The sequence below is a fragment of the Felis catus genome, chromosome A2 (genome assembly GCF_018350175.1).
Source record: "Felis catus isolate Fca126 chromosome A2, F.catus_Fca126_mat1.0, whole genome shotgun sequence".
In the NCBI taxonomy this organism is placed as follows: domain Eukaryota; kingdom Metazoa; phylum Chordata; class Mammalia; order Carnivora; family Felidae; genus Felis; species Felis catus.
Window position 1 is genome coordinate 9,789,855 of NC_058369.1, and position 11,297 is coordinate 9,801,151.

Here is an 11,297-nt window from a genome sequence, read left to right on the forward strand (position 1 = left end):
TTTTATGGACATCCTCGTGTGGCCGGTGCCCCGGTGTCCCCGCGTGTCCTGACATCCCCTCCTGCAGGTATGTGTGTCTGGAAACCCCTTGCACACCCTTCCTTGTGTTTGTGGTCCGCGTGCCTTTGTGCGCGTGTGCTCCCCGTGCGCCTTTGAGGTCTACGTGCGTCTGGGTCCCTGCGTGTGCCCGCTCGCGCCCCCGTGTCCCCCGCGCGGGCCCCGGGAGCTGCGTCCTGACGCCCCATGGGTATCCCGCGTGCGTCCCGGTGCGCCTGGCGGGAGGCCTCGGGGCACACACGGTCGCCGCCGGACCCACCGCCCGGCAAGGCGCGGGGAGGAGGGAGGGGGCGGCGGCAGCGGCGGGGAGCGCGGGCACGTCACCGAGACAGACAGGCGGGCGGGCGGGAGGCGGCGGCCGCGGGTTCGAGCCGGCGCCGGAGCCCCGCGGCCCCCTCCCCCGGCCCGCGGCCTGGGGGGGCCCCCCCCCGCCCAGCCCGGGAGCCGCCGAAATGCAATTTCCCGTGCAGGCGCCTCGGCTCAGGGGGCTTTTCCGGGCGGGTTTGGAAAGAAGAGGGGCGACGCGGCCGCGGCCCAAAACGAGGTGAGCGCGGGCGCCAGGCGGGCGGGGGCGCCGCCCGCGGGGAGGGGGCGCGGCGGGGCGGGGCGGCGGCGGAACCCGGCTGCGGCCCCCTCGCGCACCTGCTCGCGGCCCGGGGGCCGGCGCCCTGGCCTCTGCAGCCCGGCCCTCCATTGTTGCGGAGGCTGGAGAAGGGGGGCGGGGAGGCCCCGGCGGCATCTCTGCATCTCGCCTTCCCCGAGAAGGGGAGCCGGGGAGACCAGACGCCCTAAAGAGGACAGGCCCTCAAGTACCCGAGGCTGGGCCGCCGAGGGGGAGGGCAGGCCGAGATGCCCCCGCCGGGAGGGGCTGCATGATGGGGGGCGTAGGGGCAGCGGTGCCTGGGCCGCCCGACACCTGACCACGGGGAGGCCCCGGGGCCGGGCGGTGGCGAGCTTTGTTCTTGGGGGCGCAGAGCGGGTGGGGGCCTCCGATATCCAGGGCTGGGAGAAGCTCAGGTCCGGCGCACGCGTTCGGGAAGGCGCCCCCGGCCAAGTTCACGGGCGCGCGGGCCTGCGCGGGCCCTGCGGAGACCGATCCAGGCGCGATTCGGGCGGCGGGGGGGGGGGGGGGGAGGGGGGGGGCCCATAGGGCCTGGCTGTGGCCGTGGCCCCGCGGCTGCAGCGGCGCCGCCTGCAGGAGCCCTGGCGTCCTCCGCGGGCTCCCCGCCGGCCTGTCATTACCTGCGGAGGCTGCAGGGTATTTACTGGGGCCAAGGTTTACTAACAGGAACACGCCCTCCAAAACTGGCCGAAGAAGGGAAAAATGGCCCAGAATCCCACTGCCGGGGAGCCTTTTTAAAGCGACAGGACCCCTTTCACAGGGACCTCGCCCTGGTGGGCATGCTGAGGGTGGGGGGATGAAGGCCTCTTATTGGCTGATAGGAGCTGAGAAGTGCCCCCCATCTCCTTTCCCACCCATCCCCCTGCCCTGGACTACTCACAGATACATTTACGGAGCCACAGTTAGATATTCCCAAATCCCTGATGAAGTCTCCCAATCCACACGTTATACGTGGACATACATCATCCCTATTGTTACTCCCATCACCTGCGGGAACAGTCATCCGCACACTCGCACACACAGTCACTCACGATAACACTGCCACGTGGGCACACACATCACCCGCGATGACGAAGACGCGCAGGGCTGACAGCTGGAAAACATTGCTACGCTGAAAAATGCAGCCATCGCCGACAGTGGCCGCAGTGTAGGCACCGCCTTGCCTAAAACGTGGACATTCACACAGTTCTCTACTGCACGCGCACACACACCCGGATGCTCAGTGTTGCACAGGCACCCGCAGGCTGTCACCCAGGGTAACCATGACTACCACAAATACTTAACCCCCCCCCCCCATGTACTGATAGATGCCACCATCCATGAGCACTGGAGCAGACACACGTACACAATGTAGACATCCACGTGGCAGCCCAAGCAAGGATCTGCAGTCCCCCAGATGACTGGACACACACACACACACAGCTGGTATGAGGCCTGTGTGGACACTGACATCAGGCCATCATAATCGTGACGTACACACGTACAGATCCCCAGTAACACACCTGCACGTGAGGACACACGGTGGCCCATGGTAAGACTGACCTCCTAGACCCCCATTATGACACCGTCACCCACAGACAGATGGGAACCCTTCAGCAGTACCTACACCTATAGTCACCTACCCTAACACTTGATTATACACTTCGACACCTACGGTACCAACACACAGACAGAATAACACACGCGCAATGGCCCACAGACCCACGGGAAAATGACAGAGGGACAAGCAGAAATCTACAGTCACCTGGATGTAAAGCCAACACTTGTTTATTGAGCATCTGTTATGTACCGGGCACTGTTCTAGCACTGGGATGCAAGAGATCAAAATCCCTGTCCTCCTGGAGCTGACATTTTAGTGAGGGCGGTCGGGGGGCACCATGATCAGATGACACACAGACTACAGTCACCCCCAGTGACACTGACAGACGACAGACACCCACACACGCTGGCTCACACGTCGACCTGCAGTTACTCACAATTAGCCTGACACACACCCACAGTCATACTGACATCCACACACAAACAGAAGCCCACGGGAGTGCCGACACTTGTGCCGACACAAAGACACCGCTGGCGTAGACAGCCACCCACTACAGCACACGCCCACCTGGATATACAGACACCCACAGAACCCCCCGAATAGCCCAGCAGAGTAGCTAGGAGCCCAAGCCCACTGCAGACCCCCAGTTACAGGTCCACTGGTAGCTGCTGCCTGAGTTTTGGCAGGCACAGTCCACCCTGACCCAGACCCAGGGTCACCCTGCACCATGAACCTCACTAGAAGTGTCTGAATTTCCCATCGACCTGCCTAGGCCCCTCCCCCTCCCCACCCCCCCACTCCCACCCTAGCCCCGGAGAAGCTGGACCCTTCTGCCTCCTCCATCTCTGGCCCCGTATCTGGTAGCCTTGGGATAGAAGCCCAGGGTCCCAGCCCACTGGCTGCCCCCAGGTCTTGATGGGACAGATGAGCCCCTTGGCCGAGGACCCTGTGTGAAAGGGCGGGCAGGTGGAGAGGAAGCCATGGGGAGGGCAGGTGGGAACCTGAGAGGTCATGGAGGTATCAGGGAGATGAGGAGTCCCCTTCCCTCCAGTCTACACAGCCTGGGCCATCGATGGGACTCCACTTGGGGACCTCCAAGTGCACTTTTGCTACACACTCCATAATGGGCTCTGTCAGCCAGGCCCTGACCAGCTCCTCCTGCACGTGCCCCACCAGGGTCTATCCACACACACAAGGGCACACACACAGGGACACGTGCACACTGGAGCAAATACGGGGTCGTGCAACCAGGAACACTCGCATGGACATACAGAGAGGGGTGCACAAAGACGTGCAGGCTGCCAGACACCCTCTGGAAGCCCTGTACCTCTGACCTCGTGCCCCTGACCCCTGTTCTTCAGCTTGACAGACCTGCCTCCTTCCGTCTCTACCCATCTGGTTCTGTTGGGACTTCTCACCTCCAACTCTGACCCCCAGACCCATGCCAGCTGCCTTGCCTTGCTGCCTTGCCCTCCTGGAGCTCAGGGTGAGGGTGGGTGTGGGGGCAGGTCAGTGTGGTTTTGGGATGGCTCCCCTCACCCATCACTCCCAACCCCCTGCCTAGACAGATCCTCCCAGTTGGGATGGGAGCTGGGGGGGAGAGGGGTGCTGTCCCAAGGACTAAGGAACAGGAAGAGGGAGAATGAGGGCTAAAATGGCCCTGAAAAGTCCTCCTTCCTTGCATCAGGGTCTGGGGTTGGGGTAGGAAACAGCCCCCCATCTTCACTCTGCTGGGCTTCAAAGTCAGATAGGGGGATGCCTGGGTGGCTCAGTCCATTGAACTCAGTCCATTTTTTTTTAACGTTTTATTTATTTTTGAAAGAGAGAGAGAGAGAGACAGAATATGAGCAGGGGAGGGGCAGGGGGCAGGGAGGGGGTCGGGGGACACAAAAGCTGTGAAGCAGGCTCCAGGCTTTGAGCTGTCAGCACAGAGCCAGACAACGGGGCTCAAACTCACTAACCATGAGATCATGACCTCAGCTGAAGTCGGACACTTAACTTTCTGAGCCACCCAGGCATCCCTGAGCATCTGACTCTTGATTTCCGCTCAGGTCATGATCCCAAGGTTGGGAGATGGAGCCCTGTGTTGGGCTCTGTGCTGGGCGTGGAGGCTGCTTAAGATTATCTCTTTCTCCCTCTGCCCCTCTCCCCCGTGCAAGCTCGCTCTCTCTCTCTCTCTCTCTCTGTCAAAAAAAAAAAAAAAAAAAAAAAAATCAGATGGAAGCCCAGTTGGCCCTTCAGAAAGCCGTAGGACGCTTGATGGGAGGAACGGTCAGCTTCCGCTCTCCCACCTCCCCAAGGGCCCCAAGTCCAGAGAGTGAGATGCAGACAGAGCAGAGCCAACCCTCACCAAGGGCCAGACCCAGACTTGGAGGGGATAGGCTAACAAACAGATCAGATGTAAAGAGGCAGACGCACACAGGCAGACCCAGACAGCAACAGACAGGAGCACACACAGAGCAGGAGATCCAGACAAATACTGGCCCATGAGGGGCACAGTCAGACCCAGACAGACACCAAGGGCAAGGGCAGAAGCCTGCACTGACCACCATGGACAGAGAGACAGGCAGACCCAGGGTAAGCCCCAGGCAACCCCTCCTCCATAGGGCCTATAGGGGCTTTGGGTTTCCTCCCACCCCTTCCTTTGGCTGGAAACCCTGCCTTCCTACCCGGGCTCTGACCCTCCGGACCAGGCACCCTCTGATGGTCCTTAACTTGTCTTGGAGACAACCCCTTTAGGGACGTCCCTCTTTGGTAGGTCAAGGTCAGAGTCCTCAAGGAATCAAGTCAGAGAGGAGACACAGAAGGAAAAGGGTGTCTTGAGGAGTCTCCCCACCATTGTGCCCAGTACCTTATGCCAGGTGACCCCTCATTCTAGCTCCATAGTCATCGTCACAAACAAAGCCTCTGAGGAACCTGGGTGAGTTCTGTTCCAAACTCTTAGAGCCTCACCATCCTCATCGATAAAATGGGTATCCTAATAATAGTGGTGTAGGTAAAGCATTATTATTATAAACTTCCCTTCCTGAACCATGCTTCTCCCCCATAGTTTTAGGCATTCTGTTCTTTAGGACCTTGATTTTCACTGCAGGAGACCTCACATGGCTCTCTCAGAAGGGCCTAGATATCCTGAGCCTGGTAAAGGGGGGCCCTCAAACTATCCCCAGAATGGGGCCCTTTTGGCTGGATTGATGGGTGGTGGGGGAGGGCTCCTTACTCTGAACTCCAGTCTGGTGTGGGAACGTGGCTGGATCCCTGGCCAAGGTCAAGAATGTGGGCTCTAGGGAAGGGGCTTCATGAAGTAGGGGAATTTCACAGGAGCGAGCATTTCCAGGATCCCCTCCCAGGGCTTCCTGTTTGGGGACAGGTCCTACAGGGGCAGAACTTAAGGACCGTGGGCTTCAAGGGGGTGGCCTTGGGGCCTCTGTAGGGACGGGGATATGGGGGTTTAGGCAGGCTGACTTTAGAGGCGGGACTGAGGGGTGGGGCTTAGTGGCCTTGGGTGCTCCTGAAGCTGGAATATGGGGTGCCAGAAGGGGTGGGTTCAGAGGGCGGGGTGTGGAGGCAGGGCTTAGAGGATGTGGGCTTTTTGAAGATGGGCTTTGAAGGTGGTTTTATGAGGGATGACTTTGGGGGTGGGCTTCAGAGGACGGGTCCCGGGAACTGGCCATAGGAGTGTGGGCTTTCAGAGTCAGGCTTTAGGGAGGGGCCGGGGTGGGTGCAAGGGTCTCTGGGGGCTGGCTCTGGGTAGGGATCTGGGGACCTGGCTTGGAGAGTTGTGCTGGCTCAGTCCACCTTTGACAAGGGGCGTTTTGGGGTTAACTTAAGCTCAGCACACTTGGGATCCCTGACCCCCTCAGTATTTCCCAGTAAACTGAGAAGGGACTGGACATTTGAAGGCCTCTCCCCAGGCAGTCCCCAGACCCCGGTTGGAGGTGGCTTTTCCTGAGACTGCGCATGGAGGGTTGGGGTGGGGGACCTTGAGGGGGTGGGAGCCCAAATCTGTGGGCCCCTGGAGGGAGGGACTGGGAATGGGGAGGGGGCAGCATCTTGGTGCAGTTGGGAGTCTGAGCAGGGATTTGACTGATGCCTATTTTGAAGCCCCAGGGTGAGCGACCCTGTACCCCCACATCAAGGGGGCAGATGGCCAGGGGGGGGTCTCTCCTCCAGTCCTCAGGATTCTCCGCAGTCAGGTGGACCAAGTGGCCCTACTGCCAGCCCCAAATTTGCAAAGAGGAACAACCCCCTGGGGTTGTTGTGATTCATAAACAGTCTTGCCTTGTGGGGGAACACAGTGAAGCTCACAGAAGGTATTACATTGTATTAAAATGACTTGTTTATCGCTGTTGCATCAATGTCCTGGGGCAATAACCGTCTGGCAGCCAGACCTCTTGGGGCCACTAGGAATCCCTCCTTTGCCTCTCACTAGCAGTGGGTGCCCTTTGGCCTCAGTCTCCCAACTGACAAATAGGAGTCCTCTGCACCTTCCAGGACCGTTTTGAGGATGATTTGAGTAGATGCGCCGAGAAACAAGCCCACCGCCCAGTATTGCTGCCTCTGTGTAGCAAAGCCTACGTAAATATCTACAGTTATTATTTATATTTATCTTGTGCTTTTTCCAGGTCCTGGAGCAGACAGGTCCTGCTTGCTGAATTACTGAGTTAATAGGCCCCTCACCCCCTCCAGCCTCTCCTGCCCCGACCCCACTGTCCAGTCCTGCCCCCCCTGGAGAAGTTGCCAAGGGTTTGGGGGAACATTCAACCTGTCGGTGAGTTTGGGCAGCTCAGGCAAACCATCGACCGTTGAGTGGACCCCGAGGCCTGGAACTGCCATCCACCCATCATGACCCCTGCCTTCTATATCTGGAGGGCCGGGGTAGCTCCCAGATCCAGCCTGGGCATCCCCTCCTTTAGGCCACAGCGAAGGTCACAATCAACATTCATTGTTGTCGGTGGGTTGTGAGGACGGAGGCCAGACCCACCGAGGGATGAATGTCACTGTGGCTGGGCCGGACACAGCCTGAGGGGAAGGGACTAGGGGACAAGACCCACTCACGTGATGCCCTGACCTCAGCTCCTCACCCCTTGGGGAGGGTTGGCATCTGGGATCCTTATGGACACAGGCCTGATTTGGGGAATAGATCCAGGGGAGTGAGGGGAGTTGGGAGGCACCTGGAAAACCTTTCTGATGGGATAGCCCTGTTCCCAGAGGACTCAGGACTAGGATTTCTTGAACGAGTCAGTCAACCAATGAATGGGATGGGCAGGCAGCAGAGCCCCTCTTCTCTGTGTCTAGGTCCTGGGCCCAGCACCCACAGACCTCTGCTTTACCTGTGGTTGCCCACTTAGCACCTCGGTGCCTGCTCATCCCTTCATCTGCCGAGTCTCTGCCCCACCTGGGTACCTCTTGAGGGTCTCATTTGAGGGAGTGGGTGGGGATTGAGGTGCTGGGGGGTCCCCCCCTCCATTAACCCAGCCTGTGCCTCTGCTGCCTCCATAATGTTTTCTCACTTCCTGTCCACCCCAGGGCCAGCACCTAGCCTTAGGGGCTATGGTAACTGGATGGGGGAGACTGGCTTTTGTGTTGTCTTTGTGAAGTATGGGCAGGTGGCCTCATACCTCAGGGTGTTCATCCATGAAAGTGGTTCCACTGAAATAGGTGTGAAAGCTCCCTGAGGGACCCCTGAGCTGGGGGTCTTGATCCTTGGCCTTCCCCATGAACCAGGCACCATCCCCCTTCCAGAGACAGCCAGAGCATCAGCAGCTCCCCACCTTCCCCAAAGAGCCCAGGGGCACCCGGCTCCTCCCCCAGCCCAGGGGAAGGAAGACACAAGTTACTAAGTTACTGACTACATCGGTGCTTGTCTTTGGGGTGGGGCTTCCCCCTCCCCTCCCCGTCTCCCTGTGGGGCAGGACTGGCTGGCCTCACAGGCCTCCAAGAGGGGTAGGCAGGGGTAGCCCTCCCCATGCCCCTCTGTGTGGGGGGTGGCTCCCAACTGTGGGTGCCCCCTGCAGCCTGTGTCCTGTCACTCCCCATCACCCCCAGCCCACCTAGAGACCATGTATCCCCTGGCAGGTGCCTTTATGGGGGAGCGGCAGCAAGCCCCCCTGTGACAATGAGGAACCTCCCATGGCCTGCTCCTCCCCCTTCACACTTCCTTGGAGGTATAAGGAGGGAACTGACAGCCCAGACTCCTAGGCTCCACAGAGGGGAAGGGAGGGGCAGAGGAAGGGTTAGAAAGCGGAGCTCTGGGCAGGCAAGGCTTCTTCTCTCTGCCCCTCTACCTGGCACACACGCTGCCCAGCTATGGGAACCTTCAACCTATGGACGGATTACCTGGGTTTGGCGCGCCTGGTCGGGGCTCTGCGTGGGGAAGGGGAGCCTGAGACCAGGCTGGACCCCCAGCCACAGCCAGCTCCAGGACCTGGGGGTCAGAGGCCCAGCCCGGAATCTTCAGCAGCTCCTGAACGCCTGTGCTCTTTCTGCAAACACAACGGCGAGTCCCGGGCCATCTACCAGTCCCATGTGCTCAAGGATGAGGCCGGCCGGGTGCTGTGTCCCATCCTTCGTGACTACGTGTGCCCTCAGTGCGGCGCTACGCGCGAGCGTGCCCACACCCGTCGTTTCTGCCCGCTCACTGGCCAGGGCTACACCTCCGTCTACAGCTATACCACCCGCAACTCAGCTGGCAAGAGGGTATCCCGGCCTGATAAGGCGAGGATGCAGGACTCGGGGCATCGCAGAGGAGGAGCAGCAGGCGCGGGAGCAGCGGGCGCGGGAGCAGCGGCGGCGGCCTGTGCAGGTGGCTGGGGAGACCCGCTGTGGAGGGGACCTGCCCCAGGCTGTGGCTGAGTCCTTCGGGGCCTCTATGAAGTGGGGTTAGCCCAAGCACCCACTTTAGAGGGGCGGGGGGAGATGATCTGTGTAGAAACTTTAGAACAATATTCTAGAAGTGTTGCCCAATGTGAGTAAACTGGGGCTGGGATTAACTTGTGGCCTGGGCAAGACTCTCCCTCTTTGGGCCCATGTGGGAAACGCCTTCTTTTCCAGGCATGGCGTGATCTGTCGGGGAGGCTGTGGGGACTAGTAGTGGGATCTGCAGTTAGGTATAGCAGGGGCTCCAGTCCTGCTTGGCACTTAGGAGCTGTGTGGCCTGAGAGAAGTTCTCAGCGTCTCTGAACCCTGGCTTCTTCATGCTCCTCCTTTGTTCACTCTTTCGCCAAATAGCTTGGGTGTCTGTTTTGTGCTGAGTGCTGGGCTGGGTCAGCGATGTGAAAATGTAGATGGGAGAGCGGCATTTCAGAGAGTGTGATGAGTGCTGAATGGGAGAGTCTGGAGGAAGCACCTGGATCCGGATGGAGGGGTCCAGGAGGGCTTCCTGGGGGAAGTGACTTTTGAAAGTCTAATTCAGTTTGATGGAGTGCTGAGAAGTGTGGCCCAGGCATTGGAGTTTGTTCAGGAACCCAGAGAAGTTAATGTATCTGGGACAGAATGCGTGTGCATGTATGGTGGAAGAGGTGTCAGAGACTTGGGGGAACAGCACAAAAGCCTTATAAATCTTGGACTTGGGTACTAGGGAGCCACGGAAGGGGCAAGACCAGGTCTGCATGTTAACAGTATGTTGGACCGTGGTAGACTGGACTGTCGGGACAGATTTCAGAGTGTTAGAAGGCAAGAAGGAGGCTGGTCCTCCAGGCAAAGGTGTCAAGGCAGCAAGGAGGGAGAGACCCAGCATCCAGGGAAACGTCAGGTTGTGTGTGGATCAGCTCAGGAGGGCAGCGGGGGCATAAGTTTATGAGAGCTTTGGCTGAAGCCTCCCTAAACTGGCCCCACACTGCCTGGCTCACCCCATGGGTCACCCCATAGCGATCATCAAATGTGGATTCCGTTTCTGCAGGTCTGGGTGGGGCCTGAGCACCTGCATTTCTAACGAGCTCCCAGCCAGGCAGGAAGGCCAGGGACCAGGCAGGCCGCAGGCTTGGTGTAGTTTGAGTTTACGTGGCAGCAGTTATTACAGATGTGAAAGGCCTCAGCTCCTGTGGGGTTTTAAAACAAATCGTTTTAGCAACTTTAATTGCTTTTGCAGAAGATGGCTAACAGAAGAGGCAGGTCTGACTGGGCCATGTTGTTGCCCATTTGGGTGCCCGATGTGGGTATAGCCTCTTCCATCAGAGTGTGAGCTCCTTGAGGGAAGTGACTGGGCGGGACCATCTCACCCTCACCCCCAGAAGCTGTGCAGGGAACATTTGTCCAAAGAGTTAAGTCCCTCCAGGAGAAGACCATATTCCCCAAGAGATGCAGTGAAGTCCAACTGGGAAATGGGGGAAGCCGAGGGCACATAGAAATGATGGCCTCAGAATTTGCTTTTTTTCCCTTCTTAAGTGGGAGGGAATAGGAAAACTCCCCAGGTTTGGAGGGTGGGGTGGAGCAGCCCTCACCGCAATACTGGCAGAAAGGCCAGCCTCCTGTAACATTCTGGGTGTAACAAATGTGGAGTCCCAGAGCCCTACAGCCGCAAGGGGGCAGCGCAGCCAGCCAGAGTGGGAGTTTCTGGGCTTGGTATCCAGCTCTGGGTCCCACCCTGGGCTGTCCTGAGCTGGCGGTCACAGGGATGCTATTCCAGGAGCGGCCCCCAGGTGGCGCCAGAGCCCCGGCAGCCTTGAAGTTTGAACCAGGACTTTGAGAGCCTTGAATCATACCCTGTTATCGTTTTTCTCCTTCCCTCCGCTTTTTAAAATCCAGGTTCCAAAGGTGCTGGGAAGTCTTCTGGACCTTCACCCTCTTCCTGCTGTCCCTCCACTTCTGCCTAGGAGACTGGTGCAGGGAGGATGGAGATGCTGCCTTCCCCTGGGTGTGGGGACCCAAGCTCGATGGAAGATGTATTTTGGGGAAGGTCCACTTTGCAAGGACCTGCCCCTGGGCCCTTCCCCCAGCCTGGAGGCCTGGCTAAGAGAGCAGAGCCTGGGAGCACAGCTGAAAGAGCCCCCCCATGAGGAAGGAGGTGGCCGTCAGTCACCCTGGCCCTCCCTCCCCAGCACTGGCCACCCACTCAGCACTCAATAAATGCTTATGAATGGA

General features: G+C 59.1%; 1 protein-coding gene across 1 annotated transcript; it reads left to right on the forward strand.

The window, feature by feature from the left end:
• The first annotated feature begins 477 nt into the window (after nt 1–477).
• Nucleotides 478–11,297, forward strand: NANOS3 (nanos C2HC-type zinc finger 3). The gene is made up of 3 exons (XM_023246151.2): nt 478–601; nt 6,842–9,021; nt 10,962–11,297. Exons 2-3 carry the CDS (start codon nt 8,526–8,528, stop codon nt 11,027–11,029), a joined length of 564 nt encoding a protein of 187 aa, XP_023101919.2. The 5' UTR covers nt 478–601; nt 6,842–8,525; the 3' UTR covers nt 11,030–11,297.